At 44.5% G+C, this 15,921-nt stretch overlaps 1 protein-coding gene across 1 annotated transcript in view; it reads left to right on the top strand.

Annotated features, from left to right (window-relative positions):
* The window catches only part of LOC124718847 (juvenile hormone epoxide hydrolase 1-like), a 95,424-nt gene that overhangs the window by 62,342 nt on the left and 17,161 nt on the right, over window positions 1-15,921 (top strand). The window contains exon 3 of the mRNA XM_047244471.1: window positions 1,847-2,391. Within this exon, the coding sequence (XP_047100427.1) occupies window positions 1,847-2,391 (545 nt within the window). The remainder of the gene's footprint in view (window positions 1-1,846; window positions 2,392-15,921) is intronic.

The following is a 15,921-nucleotide window of genomic DNA, read 5'->3' as shown; positions in this document are numbered from 1 at the left end:
TGATTTTCATAACACATCGGCATGAAATTTTTTTGGTAGTATAAGTGTGTTATTTATTACAGAGGAAGGTTGTTTTCGAACTTTTGTTTTTCAATCAAATTTTAACGGAGAAAGGGTTAAGCAAGAGTTATTGTAAGGTACTTTTAGAAGAATGTGACACAATAAACAATAAATTATATTATATTCTTTCCAAAAAAGCACTCACCACATTTTCTTTCAAAATCTCACTTTTAGAAGAATATAACACCACAGACAATAAATTATGCCAAATTATTCACAAAAAAGCGCTCACCACATTTTCTTTCAGTTGCAGACTAAATTAATTAATTGCATTAATATCATTTATAGATTAATTGAAACAATGAGAAATGTCATTTGACCAGGTACATCAGCAGTATGAGTAGCAGCAAATATAATTGTTGGACACTTATTATTGATCTTATTAGGAAACACAGGACCATCTATAGCAATAAATTTAATTTCATTACTAATTATTGGACAAATGCTCCTATTAATCCTAGAATCAACAGTAGCTATAATCCAAGCTTATGTTTTTTTCAAGTTTAGGAACTCTATATTCTACAGGAGTATACTAAACTTACGTTAGCAACTCACTCAAATCACCCATTTCACTTAGTAGACTATAATAAAATGTCAATGACCTGCCTTTTCAGATGCAGCGCAGTCGAGAGTGTGGTGCAAAAGCGCTTTCACAGTGTCTTCACCTCTCATGCCATACAGATAGAGAAAACACATCATACTGTCTGTCTTTTGGAACCATTACTGATGTAACGAAGATGTAGTTCTTGGAGCACCTAAGTTTGCCTGGAAATATCTTGTATCCGTGACCAGAGTCCTTTATAAAACTATTTTCCTTGTAACAACATTTGATTAGTGATTAATATTGTCAATTTACAGAACCAACTAAGACTTTCTTCTTCTGTCTTCTTTACTGTCTCCTTGTCTCACGTCACGTAGGGTCGGCGTTGCTCTTCTGGAATGCTTCTCCATATTTCTCTATCCATTGCCTCTTCCTTCTTCCATGATTTCTCCCTTAGGTCCCCGGATATCTTATCCTTCCACCTCATCTTCGGTCTTCCCCTCCTTCTCTCTCCTTAAATCTTTATATCTTCAACTCTGTTTCCGATATGCTCTTCCCCTTTTCTCTGTAAGTGTCCGTACCACCTTAGTATGTTCTCTTGTATCTTTTTCCCCATGGGTCCCACTTTCACAGCTCCTCTAACAAATTCATTTCTAATCCTGTCCTTCCTTGTTACCCCACACATCCACCCCACCATCCTCATTTCCTCCACTTCCATTCTCCTTTCCTGGCCTACTGTGATTGGCCATGTCTCTGCCTCGTATATCATAGCAGGCCTTACCAACGACTTTTACACTTCCCCTTTCAACCCAGTGCTCACCTTCTTGTCACACAACACTCCACTCATTTTCCTCCAGTTGTTCCAACCGCAATTTATTCTGTGTTGTATCTCGCTTTCCATTCCTCCGTCCCTCTGTATGTACGACCCCAGGTATTTAAACTTGCAGACCGATTTCAGCTCATCATCCTGGATCTTGCAAGACCTCATCTGCCCATCCTTCAGTGCTAAATATTCTAACTTTGTCCTGCTAATTTTCATCCCTCTTTCTTCTAGTGCCTTCCTCCAATCCTCCAGCTTTTCCTCAAGTCTGTCGATACTCTGCTAAGACCTTGACTCTAAATTTTTTTATTTAACTAGGGCGACTTGGCTCAAAAAATTATGACTTAAGATGGCCGAGTAATTAGTAAAGAAAATTTGCGATCTTGACGTAGGATTTTTTTATCCACACGATTTTTTTGACGCAGGTCATACAAGACTTGCACGAAAGGCTGAAATCCACTCCGAAGCTGACGCCGCCGTTGGAAGGGGTCGGCTTCGAGTACGGCTTCAACTCCGAGTACCTGCAGGCGTTGGTGGAGTTCTGGAGGACGCAGTACGACTGGAGAGAGCGCGAGAAGTTCCTGAACCAGTTCCCGCAGTTCAAGACGACGGTGAACGGCCTCGAGCTGCACTTCATCCACGCGAAGCCGGCCGAGGTCCCTCAGGGCACAGTGGTGGTGCCGCTGCTACTGCTGCACGGCTGGCCGGGCTCCGTCAGGGAGTTCTACTCGCTGCTGCCGCTGCTCACCACACCCAGGAAGGGCGAGTGGTTCGTCTTCGAGGTGGTGGCCCCCTCTCTGCCTGGTTACGGCTTCTCGCAGGGCGCGGCCAAGCCTGGGCTCGCCTGCGTCCAGATGGCGGCCGTCATGAAGAACCTCATGCAGAGACTGGGCCACAGCAAGTTCTACGTCCAGGGCGGGGACTGGGGCTCCGGCATCGGGACCGCCTTCGCGCAGTACTTTCCCAGCTGGTGAGCGGTTTCTCAGTCCATCTCTAGTTGTGCAGTACGTCCACAGAGTCCCAATAGCCGTAAGCGAGAACGGTATTTCGTAAAGAGGCTAGTGAAAATAATGTGTAAAAGCGGTGGCTCGTTCCTTTCAGGTTACTATTCCCTGCTGCAGAGGCTGTGATTTTTGATATTTTGTCTAAACCACGCTCTGTGACCAAAATGGTACTGGAACAGAGGATGACAGACTAAAGGCCGAAATATTAAATGTCTTTTTCCAAAGCTGTTTCACAGAGGAAGACTGCACTGCAGTTCATTCTCTAGATTGTCGCACAGATGACAAAATAGTATATATCGACACAGACGACATAGCTATACAGAAACAATTAAAATCGCTCAAAAGAGGAAAGGCCGCTGGACCTGATGGGATACCAGTTCGATTTTACACAGAGTACGCGAAGGAACTTGCCCCCCCTTCTTGCAGCGGTGTACTGTAGATCTCTAGAAGAGCGTAGCGTTCCAAATGATTGGAAAAGGGCACAGGTCATCCCCGTTTTCATGAAGGGACGTCGAACAGATGTGCAGAACTATAGACCTATATCTCTAACGTTGATCAGTTGTTGAATTTTGGAACGCGTATTATGTTCGAGTATAATGACTTTCCTGGAGACTAGAAATATACTCTGTAGGAATCAGCATGGGTTTCGAAAAAGACGGTCGTGTGTAACCCAGCTCGCGCTATTCGTCCACGAGACTCGGAGGGCCATAGACACGGGTTCCCAGGTAGATGCCGTGTTTCTTGACTTCCGCAAGGCGTTCGATACAGTTCCCCACAGTTGTTTAATGAACAAAGTAAGAGCATATGGACTATCAGACCAATTGTGTGATTGGATTGAAGAGTTCCTAGATAACAGAATGCAGCATGTCATTCTCAGTGGAGAGAAGTCTTCCGAAGTAAGAGTGATTTCAGGTCTGCCGCAGGGGAGTGTCGTAGGACCGTTGCTATTCACAATATATATAAATGACCTTTTGGATAACATCGGAAGTTCACTGAGGGTTTTTGCGGATGATGCTGCGGTGTATCGAGAGGTTGTAACAATGTAAAATTGTACTGAAATGCAGGAGCATCTGCAGCGAATTGACGCATGGTGCAGGGAATAGCAATTGAATCTCAATGTAGACAAGTGTAATGTGCTGCGAATACATAGAAAGATAGGCCCCTTATCATTTAGCTACAATATAGGAGGTCAGAAACTGGAAGCAGTTAATTCCATAAATTATCTGGGAGTACGCATTAGGAGTGATTTTAAATGGAATGATCATATAAAGTTGATCGCTGGTAATGCAGATGCCAGACTGAGATTCACTGGAAGAATCCTAAGGAAATGCAATCCGAAAACAAAGGAAGTAGGTTACAGTACGCTTGTTCGCCCTCTGCTTGAATACCGCTCAGCAGTGTGGGATCCGTACCAGATAGGGTCGATAGAAGAGATAGAGAAGATCCAACGGAGAGCAGCGCGCTTCGTTACGGGATCATTTAGTAATCGCGAAACCGTTACGGAGATGATAGATAAACTCCAGTGGAAGACTCTGCAGGAGAGACGCTTAGTAGCTCGGTACGGGCTTTTGTTGAAGTTTCGAGAACATACCTTCACCGAATAGTCAAGCAGTATATTGCTCCCTCCTACGTACATCTCGCGAAGAGACCATGAGGATAAAACCAGAGAGATTAGAGCCCACACAGAAGCATACCGACAATCCTTCTCTCCACGAACAATACGAGACTGGAATAGAAGGGAGAGCCGATAGAGGTACTCAAGGTACCCTCCGCCACACACCGTCTGGTGGCTTGCGGAGTATGGATGTAGATGTAGAAGCAGCAAAGTAAAACAGAGGCCACTACTTTATTTATTTATTTTTTTATTTATCTATTGATACGTAATCAGCATGGTTTCAGAAAACATCGTTCTTGTGTAACGCAGCTAGCTCTTTATTCGCACGAAGTAATGGCCGCTATCGACAGGGGATCTCAAGTTGATTCCGTATTTCTGGATTTCCGGAAAGCTTTTGACACCGTTCCTCACAAGTGACTTCTAATCAAGCTGCGGGCCTATGTGGTATCGTCTCAGTTGTGCGACTGGATTCGTGATTTCCTGTGAGGATGGTCGCAGTTCGTAGTAATAGACGGCAAATGATCGAGTAAAACTGAAGTTATATCAGGTGTTCCCCAGGGAAGCGTCCTGGGACCTCTGCTGTTCCTGAACTATATAAATGACCTGGGTGACAATCTGAGCAGTTCTCTTAGGTTGTTCGCAGATGATGTTGTAATTTACCGTCTAGTAAGGTCATCCGATGACCAGTATCAGTTGCAAAGCGATTTAGAAAAGATTGTTGTATGGTGTAGCAGGTGGCAGTTGACGCTAAATAACGATAAGTGTGAGGTGATCCACATGAGTTACAAAAGAAATCCGTTGGAATTCGATTACTCGATAAATAGTACAATTCTCAAGGCTGTCAATTCAACTAAGTACCTGGGTGTTAAAATTACGAACAACCGCAGTTGGAAAGACCACAAAAATAATATTGTGGGGAAGGCGAGCCAAAGGTTGCGTTTCATTGGCAGGACACTTAGAAGATGCAACAAGTCCACTAAATAGACACCTTACACTACACTCGTTCGTCCTCTGTTAGAATATTGCTGCGCAGTGTGGGATCCTTACCAGGTGGGATTGACGGAGGACATCGAAAGGGTGCAAAAAAGGGCAGCTCGTTTTGTATTATCACGTAATAGGGGAGAGAGTGTGGCAGATATGATACGGGAGTTGGGATGGAAGTCATTAAAGCAAAGACGTGTTTCGTCGCGGCGAGATCTATTTACGAAATTTCAGTCACCAACTTTCTCTTCCGAATGCGAAAATATTTTGTTGAGCCCAACCTACATAGGTAGGACTGATCATCAAAATAAAATAAGAGAAATCAGAGCTCTAACAGAAAGGTTTAGGTGTTCGTTTCTCCCGCGCGCTGTTCGGTTCAAAAAATGGCTCTGAGCACTATGGGACTTAACAGCTGTGGTCATCAGTCCCCTAGAACTTAGAACTACTTAAACCTAACTAACCTAAGGACATCACACACCTCCATGCCCGGGCAGGATTCGAACCTGCGACCGTAGCAGTCGCGCGGTTCCGGACTGCGCGCCTAGAACCGCGAGACCACCGCGGCCGGCGCGCTGTTCGGGAGTGGAATGGTAGAGAGATAGTATGATTGTGGTTCGATGAAACCTCTGCCAAGTACTTAAGTGTGAATTGCAGAGTAATCATGTAGATGTATTTATTTATTTATTATTCCGTGGGACCAAATTAAGGAGAAGTCTCCATTGTCATGGAACGAGTCAATACATGAAATTATAACAGGAATAGTAGAAATAGATAAAATAAAATACAAGAAACGTATACAGGCGACAATTTGTAAGTTTAAATAAAGAAAATCAACAATGTAACACTGGAATTTGCTTAATCATTCTGCTCTTCCAGGAGCTCCTCGACAGAATAGAAAGACTGAGCCATGAGGAAACTCTTCAGTTTAGACTTAAAAGCGTTTGGGCTACTGCTAAGATTTTTGAGTTCTTGTGGTAGCTTATTGAAAATGGATGCAGCAGAATAGTGCACTCCTTTCTGCGCAAGAGTCAAGGAAGTGCATTCCACATGCAGATTTGATTTCTGCCTAGTATTAACTGAGTGAAAGCTGCTAACTCTTGGGGATAAGCTAATATTGCTAACAACAAACGACATTAAAGAAGATATATACTGTGAGGGCAATGTCAGAATTCCCAGACTATTGAATAGGGATCGACAAGAGGTTCTCAAACTTACACCACATATCGCTCGAACAGCCCGTTTTTGAGCCAAAAATACCCTTTTTGAATCAGAAGAATTACCCCAAAAAATAATACCATATGACATAAGCGTATGAAAATACGCGAAGTAGAGTACTTTTCGTGTTGAACTGTCACTTATTTCAGATACTGTTCTAATGGTAAATAAAGCAGCATTTAGTTTCCGAACAAGATCCTGAACATGGGCTTTCCACAACAGTTTACTGTCTATCCGAACGCCTAGGAACTTGAACTGTTCCGTCTCGCTTATAATATGCTCATTCTGTCTGATCAAAATATCGGTTCTTGTTGTATTGTGAGTTAGAAACTGTAAAAACTGAGTCTTACTGTGATTTAGCATCAAATTATTTTCCAGAAGCCACGAACTTATTTCATGAACTACATTATTTGATAATGTTTCAATATTACACACAAGATCCTTCACAACCAAGCTGGTGTCATCAGCAAACAGAAATATTTTTGAATCACCTGTAATACTAGAAGGCATATCGTTTATATAAATAAGAAACAGCAGTGGCCCCAGCACCGACCCTTGGGGAACGCCCCACTTAACAGTGTCCCATTGGGACTGAACATCACTACCACTCTCAATATTGCAGAGAATTAACTTCTGCTTTCTGTTCTCAAAGTAAGAGGCGAACCAATTGTAAACTACTCCCTTTACTCCATAATGGTCCAACTTCCGCAGTAATATCTTGTGGTCAACACAGTCAAAAGCTTCGTTAAATCAAAGAAAACACCTAGCGTTCGCAACCTTTTATTTAATCCGTCCAAAACCTCACAGAGAAAAGAGAATATAGCATTTTCAGTTCTTAAACCATTTCTAAAACCAAACTGTACATTTGACAGCAAATTATGTGAATTTAAATGTTCCAGTAACCTTGTATATACAACCTTCTCGATAACTTTAGCAGACACCGATGGCATAGAAATAGGTCTATAGTTGTCAACATTATCCCTGTCTCCCTTTTTATAAAGTGGCTTCACTACCGAGTACTTTAATTGGTCAGGAAACCGACCACTCCTAAAGGAAAAGTTACAGATATGGCTAAGTACTGGGCTAACATACATAGAACAATACTTCAGTATTCTGCTAGATACCCCGTCATATCCATGAGAGTTCTTGGTCTTTAGTGATTTTAATTATTAACTCAATCTCCCTCTTGCCAGTGTCATTGAAGAGCATTTCATGTAACAGGTAACACCACATCAAGTGGATTTAGTGCTCACTTACTCACACTGAGCCGTGAACACTTCCCAATTTATCAATGGGGAATAATGGAAAATGATTATTACTATTATCGGTGCCATGCGTGTAATGGTCGTGCCAGGCTCGCGATATTGAATCTTTATCCTATCGTTAATGGCGCGAGATCTGCACGACCTTATAGCAAGCGTTATAGTTCTCCATTATTCTGTGACACTAGAGGTGATTTCACGCAATGGAAGAGACAGAATGCAAGATTAAAGGACTCATTTATTAAACAGTTGAAAATTAAACAATAATACAACCAAATAGGGGTGGGGGAAGAAAGATTAGAGTTCAGCAGCCTGCCCCAACGTACGTTCATAGCAAGCCACGATAGCAGGAGAAAAGGAATTTTAGTAACGATCGCCGTATTACCAAATAGAATCCCATTTAGTAAAGGAAGGAGTTGTAGGCATGCAACGCCCACCACCATGAATCAGCCAAAGGCCAAGAAAGATGCTACTGTGCGTGAATCGCTAGGTAGCCTCCCGTACTAAAGGAATAAAACCCGGCAGACGCGAAACTATTCACAATGACCTGTAAGTTTCCCTCTGGGCCGTAGGGCGCGAATCTACAGTGCACGTCGGCGCTCATACTTACCGGAGTTCATCTCCTGGAAGCGGCACCTCCGGTCTCCGGCACGGTCACACTGGAACTGCTTCTACTGACCATTTGTCCACTATCCACCTGCGGAAGGCGGTTGGCGCCTGCCGGCTAAAAACGGGCGCGCACCTAAGCTGGCCAATCAGAGGGCCGGAATCTCACAGGGAGGCGATCTCGCGACGTTAAAATCGAACAGAAATAGCGGTTACAATGTTGGTAATGCAGAACTGAGAACAAGAGAAACTTTGGCCACTACTGAACGTTCAAACGACACCACGTGCTACCCTGGCGATCGGAAAAGGGATAGGAAACGGGAAGCCATCATCGCTGCTAGGAAAACTGCTGCCCTCGGCCATAAATAAAGAAAATTTCTAGCGCTAAGCTCCTACATCTACATCTACATGATTACTCTGCAATTCACATTTAAGTGCTTGGCAGAGGGTTCATCGAACCACAATCATACTATCTCTCTACCATTCCACTCCCGAACAGCGCGCGGGAAAAACGAACACCTAAACCTTTCTGTTCGACCTCTGATTTATTTTATTTTGATGATCATTCCTACCTATGTAGGTTGGGCTCAACAAAATATTTTCGCATTCGGAAGAGAAAGTTGGTGACTGAAATTTCGTAAATAGATCTCGCCGCGACGAAAAACGTCTTTGCTTTAATGACTTCCATCCCAACTCGCCTATCATATCTGCCACACTCTCTCCCCTATTACGTGATAATACAAAACGAGCTGCCATTTTTTTGCACCCTTTCGATGTCCTCCGTCAATCCCACCTGGTAAGGATCCCACACCACGCAGCAATATTCTAACAGAGGACGAACGAGTGTAGTGTAAGCTGTCTCTTTAGTGGACTTGTTGCATCTTCCAAGTGTCCTGCCAATGAAACGCAACCTTTGGCTCGCCTTCCCCACGATATTATATATGTGGTCTTTCCGAGTGAAGTTGTTCGTAATTTTAACACCCAGGTACTTAGTTGAATTGACAGCCTCGAGAATTGTACTATTTGTCGAGTAATCGAATTCCAACGGATTTGTTTGGGAATTCATGTGGATCACCTCACACGTTTCGTTATTTAGCGTCAACTGCCACCTGCCACACTATACAGCAATCTTTTCTAAATCGCTTTGCAACTGATACTGGTCTTCGGATGACCTTACTAGACGGTAAATTAAAGCATCATCTGCGAACAACCTGAGAGAACTGCTCAGATTGTCACCCAGGTCATTTATATAGATCAGGAACAGCAGAGGTCCCAGGACGCTTCCCTGGGGAACACCTGATATCACTTCAGTTTTACTCGATGATTTGCCGTCTATTACTACGAACTGCGACCATCCTGACAGGAAATCACGAATCCAGTCGCACAACTGAGACGATACCCCATAGGCCCGTAGCTTGATTAGAAGTCGCTTGTGTGGAACGGTGTCAAAAGCTTTCCGGAAATTTAGAAATACGGAATCAACTTGAGATCCCCTGTCGATAGCGGCCATTACTTCGTGCGAATAAAGAGCTAGCTGCGTTGCACAAGAACGATGTTTTCTGAAATCATGCTGATTACGTATCAATAGATCGTTCCCTTCGAGGTGATTCATAATGTTTGAATACAGTATATGCTCCAAAACCCTACTGCAAACCGACGTCAATGATATAGGTCTGTAGTTCGATGGATTACTCCTACTACCCTTCTTAAACACTGCTGGGACCTGCGCAATTTTCCAATCTGTAGGTACAGATCTATCGGTGAGCAAGCCGCTGTATATGATTGCTAAGTAGGGAGCTATTGTATCAGCGTAATCTGAAAGGAACCTAATCGGTATACAATCTGGACCTGAAGACTTGCCCGTATCAAGCGATTTGAGTTGCTTCGCAACCCCTAAGGTATCTACTTCTAAGAAACTCATGCTAGCAGCTATTCGTGTTTCAAATTCTGGAATATTCCATTCGTGTTCCCTGGTGAAGGAATTTCGGAAAACTGCGTTCAATAACTCCGCTTTAGCGGCATTCCTCTCACAGATCAGTGTGAGACAAGCTGTAAAAATCGTCAAATAAATCAGGCAACCTATAGAAATTTTTATAATTGCCTGAATTATTATTTTACGGAATACCAGAATGCTGGGATTAGAAATATGAAATACGAGCACTGAATGATGAATGAAGTGCACGTCTTTCATGTGAAGAATTGTGACAATGGGACGGTTGTGTCGCGCTGGACTGTGCGAGTTCAGTATGGACTGGGAATCAGTGCAGGCTGTTTACGAGCAGCGCACGCTTCGTATCTGCATTCCGAGGCCGAGATCGACGTGCAATGAAAGACATAACAGAGTTCCAGAGAGGGCAGATTGTGGGGGTCCGATTAGTTGGAGCATCAGTAACCAAGACCGCCAACTTACGTTTCAAGAGCAACTGTTTCAACAGTCAGCCTACACAAAACATGGAAAGACATCATCGTGTAAACGTAACAGTGGATGCACATCAAAACTAAATGACAGAGATCGTCGTATGCTAACACGAATTGCGCCAAACGAGAGAAGACTACGGCGGTTAAAGTGGTTTCAGAGCTCAATAGCCATCTTCGAGACGCCGTATCTATCGACACTGTCCGCCCGAGAACTCCGTAAAGCGAATATTCGTGGGCGAGCTGCTATACCGATACCATTAGTGACGGAACCTACGGAAAGAAGCGTAAAACACGGTTTCAGGAGCATAAACGCTGGTCTGCTGATCAGTGGAAACATGTCATACGGTCCGACGAGTCAACGTTTTCGTTATTTCCAACACTGGGCCACCTTTGTGTTTGGAGAACGCCAAATAAGCCTACAATCCTGATTGCCTGATTCCAGCAGTTAGAAGTTTGAACAACATGGTTATGGATTAACAGCGATTAATATAAATTAACTATTAAGAAAACAGTCTTAATCGCGTTTTGTATTTATTTAGTGCCGACCAGTTTCAGCCCATCGCAGGGGCCATCTTCAGGGCAAACATCCCACTGGTCGACTGCTGGTGACGTCAGTCTCCTGCCACACCTCGGTAGACGTTACGCCACCAGCAGTCGACCAGTGGGATGTTTGCCCTGAAGATGGCCCCTGCGATGGGCTGAAACTGGTCGGCACTAAATAAATAAAAAACGCGATTGAGACTGTTCCCAGAAGTTATGCATGGAGGTGGAAGTGTGATGGTGTGGGCAGTCATATCGTGGTATTCTGCTGGTCCCATCATTATCCTCAGAGACCGTGTTACAACCAACGATTATGTGAACATTTTAGGTAACCAGGTGCACGCCACGATTCAAATGATGATCCAAAACAATGATGCCATATTTCAGGACGATAACGCACCCATTCTCACAGTCAGGACAGTACCATCTTGGTAGGAGGAGCATCCAACTGAACTGCAGCGTCTTCTGTGGTCAGCACAGTCCACGGACTTGAACGTTATCGAACTCTTGTGTGACGTATTGGAGCACAGAGTCCCTCGTCGCTATAGTAGTTAGATGAGGTTCTGATTGACGTGTGGCATAACATTTCACTGGAGACTGTAGACATTATATGCCAGTATTCCAAGAAGAATCGCAGCTGTATTACAGGAAATTGTGGGTCCAACCCCTTATTAATAAAGCATTCCCAAGTAAGCACAGGTGTTCAGATTATTTTGCCCAGCTCCTGTACGTTGGAATAATTATGTACACTGCCTGACATCAGACTGAAGCACCCTGAAGACATCGTCACCTGTCGAACTGACTTGCGAAGCATACACGTCATCGGCGGATTTATAAGCAATTAGAGTTGCACTTCTCTGTGAGAGGTACAGTAGCCATCAGATTGTATTGTTCATGTTGTGATTGTTACCAGAAATGGTAGAGGAATAAGTGGGGTGAATAGCGTCAGAAGATGAATGGTCATTGTGGAAGACACGTCAATGAATGTGAGACAGCGTTATCAGCACCTGAAAAGAGTTTGAGAGGGGGGCCGTCCATTTGGTCATTCGAGTTGTGCAACATCCTCATCTGTAGGGCTTTCGGGTGTGACAAAGTTCCCTGTGTAGGAACATGAGTGGAGGGATGGAACACTCTCACCATGCCAGTCACCTTCACAGCTGAACCTGCCATCTGAGAACAGACAACGCACTGCCTGCAAGATTCTGTCTCATCCTGCTCCATTGGCTGGAGGCCAGACTAGGGAATTAAAATCCCATACATAGGCTGCACAACCCAAGTGACTGCAGTTACAGTGGTGCTACGAATTGGAAGCAGCGACTGACGATGAATGGTGCCGCATTGTGTCTAGTGGATGTGCACTACACTGGATGACCATCATCAGCAACGATGGTGGTGACCTGGGATGAAGTCCCAATCTTCCATTGTTTTGGAGGGGCACAGCAGAGCTGACGTCACGGTATGGGGAGCTATTAGCCACGACATCAGGTCATGGCTGGTAGAGACTGAGTAAATTCTGATGACACAACGGTACCTCACAGACGTCGTGTGTCCTCATGCGTTAACTCTCATACAACCGAATTTTGGGGACATTTTTCAACAGGACAATGCTAGCCCAGGCTTGGCATGTATCTCTAGAAATTGTCTGTGTGATGCTGAATTACTCCTGTGGTTGGCAAGACTTCCACATCTGTCCTGATAGAACATGTATGGGACGAGATTGGACTGCCACTGTTGATACTTGGGATATCGATGACTAGTTGGTACAGTTGTGGGCCCCTTTGCCTCAGGAGAGGATACAATGGTTTTGCGACACCTTTCGCAATATATTCAGAGCACGCATATACACCATTATACTGCTAATTCCTTATAGTTGCAGACCGAGACAGATGCAGCAACAGAGAAGTAACTGCTTTTGTGAAATTTACGACTTTCTAACCATGAGCGAATTTTATTATATCATCTGTCTATTTTAATAGTTTAGTTACTTGAGTTTCTGTATGTTAATTCAATCTCTAATAGCCACAGTTCCCGCGGATTCGTTTGCGTCGGAAAATAAACCGATTTTGTAACATATCACAAGTTCCTAATCAGGGGCGAATTATTTAGTTTCACCTGAGTGCTTTGGAACTTAGGTTTTTAAATATCTGCGTATTATTAGACACAGTTCCTACATTTTCTTCAGGGTCTACAGCAGAGTTGCACAGGACGTGCCAATAATCCATTTATCTGCATAACTTAGTTTTCCACGGTCTTTAGTTAGGACAGGGACTGCGATTGTTGTGTGCGGATGTGAGCCGAGTTGGTGACACTTCGCTCTCAGCTCCAGGCTGTGATGACCTCGGTTACACGGCTTGAGGCTGCAGTGGATGGGCACCACTGTTGTGGGACGGCTGTGGGGATCCAATGGACGTCCAGTTCATCCGGGTCCTCCGATCGGTCATCACCGGTGGCCAACACAGTTACTGCTGCACTGAGGCTGACCCCTCACCTGTGGTCAAGTGGGAGGTCGCCCCGAGGCGAAGCAGGCGGCGAAAGACTTACCAGGTGGCCGCACATAAGGCCTCCCCGGTTTGTCTGACAAACAGGTTCCAGGTGCTGCCTGTGGCTGACACTGTCACTGAGCCGGATGCTGTTGCCTGTCCTGTTTCAGAGGAAACCACTCAGCCTGCAAGATCCAGGCAATCGCAGAGGGTGGGATTATTGGTAGTTTGGAGCTCCAACGTTAGGCACGCTATGGGGCCCCTTGGGAACATGGCTGACAAGAAGGGAAAGAAAACCAATGTGCACTCCGTGTGCAAATCAGGTGGAGTCATTCCAGATGTGGAAAGGGTCCTCCTGGATGTCATGAGAAGCACAGAGTGCGGCCAACTGCAGGTCGTTGATCATGTCGGTACCAATGATGTGTCTCACTTTGGATTAGAAGCGATTCTATCTGGTTTCAATCGGCTAACAGAAGTGATAAAAGGCTGCCAGTCTTGGTTGCAAGATGAAAGCAGAGCTGACCATTTGCAGCATAGTCGACAGGACCGATTGCGGACCTCTGGTACAGAGCCGAGTGGAGGGTCTGAATCAGAGGCTCAGACGGTGTAGGCTGCAGATTCCTCGACTTGCGTCAAGGGTCAGTTGGGTTTCGGGTTCCGCTGAATAGGTCAGGTGTCCACTATACGCAGGAGGCGGCTACACGGGTAGCAGAGGCTGTGTGGCGTGGACTGGGCGGATTTTAGGTTAGAGGGCTCGGGAAAACCCAAGAAGGGCTTCAGGAGGGTGCAGGCTGAACACAGGAAGAACATAGATATAGGAACCATTGGTATAACAGTTGTAAAATGTCGTAGCTGTGTTGGGAAAGTACCAGAGCTCCAAGCGCTAATAGAAAACACTGATGCTCAAATCGTTATAGCCACTGAAAGCTGGCTAAAGCCGGATATAAGCTCAGCCGAAATTTTTGCGAAGAACCTAACGGTGTTCCGAAAGGATAGGCTAAACACGGTTGGCGGTGGCCTGTTTGTTGCTGTTAGAAGTAGTTTAACTTGTCGCGAAGTAGATACTTCCTGTGAGTTAGTATGGGCAGAGGTCATTGTTGGCAACCGGAATAAAATAATAATTGGTGTGGTGTCACCGCCAGACACCACACTTGCTAGGTGGTAGCCTTTAAATCGGCCGCGGTCCGTTAGTATACGTCGGACCCGCGTGTCGCCACTATCAGTGATTGCAGACCGAGCGCCGCCACACGGCAGGTCTAGAGAGACTTCCTAGCACTCGCTCCAGTTGTACAGCTAGCGATGGTTCACTGACAAATTACGCTCTCATTTGTCGAGACGATAGTTAGCATAGCCTTCAGCTACGTCATTTGCTACGACCTAGCAAGGCGCCATTACCAGTTACTATTGATGCTGTAAAACATGTACCGTCAAGAGCGATGTTCACCAATTATGGATTAAAGTTAAGTATTCCAGCAGCTACGTACTTATTGGCTATTATAATTACCTTGTTCTGTACCAGACCTCACGCCAGCCTGCGTGAGCTTAAACGCGTGCCTTTCGGCTTCCTCATAGTGGGTTGGCTGTCTTGCCAATCAACAACAATTGGATCCTTTTAGCGACCTCCCAATTCAGATGATACAGTTGCTGAAAGGTTCAAAGAAAACTTGAGTTAGATTCCAAACACGTACCCGATAATAGTTGGTGTTGACTTTAATTTACCCTCGATATGTTGGCGACAATACATGTCAGTTCCGAAATTGTGCTAAACGCATTTTCTGAAAATTATTTCGAGCAGTTAGTTAATGAGCCTACGCGAATAGTAAACGGTTGTGAAAACACACTTGACCTCTGGGATTAGTGAACACAGAGTTGTCGTAGTGAGACTGAACATTGTAATCCCCAAATCCTTCAAAAATAAGCGAAAATTATACCTATTCAAAAAAGCAGATCACTCATTCCAAATTAATAATGTAAGTGTAGACCAGATGTGGACTGAATTCAAAGAAACAGTATCGGTAGCAATTGAGAGATTTATGCTAAATAAATTAACGAACGGCGGAGCTGATCCTCCTTGGTACACAAAACGGGTTAGAACACTAGCAGAAACAACGAAACAAAAATGCCAAATTTAAGCAGGCGCAGAATCCTCAAGATTGGCGATCTTTTACAGAAGCTGGAAATTTAGCGCGGACTTCAATGCGAGATGCCTATAACAGTTTCCAGAATGAAACTTTGTGTCGAAACCTGGCAGAAAATCCGAAGAGAATCTTGTCGTATGTGAAGTATGTTGGTGGTAAAAAACAATCAATGCCTTCTCTGCGCGATAGCAAAGGGGATACTATCGAAGACAGCGTTGCCGAAGCAGAGTTACTAAACACA

Source organism: Schistocerca piceifrons, chromosome 10 (genome assembly GCF_021461385.2).
Source record: "Schistocerca piceifrons isolate TAMUIC-IGC-003096 chromosome 10, iqSchPice1.1, whole genome shotgun sequence".
Classification (NCBI taxonomy): Eukaryota; Metazoa; Arthropoda; class Insecta; order Orthoptera; family Acrididae; genus Schistocerca; species Schistocerca piceifrons.
This window is presented reverse-complemented; position numbering and strand designations above follow the sequence as displayed.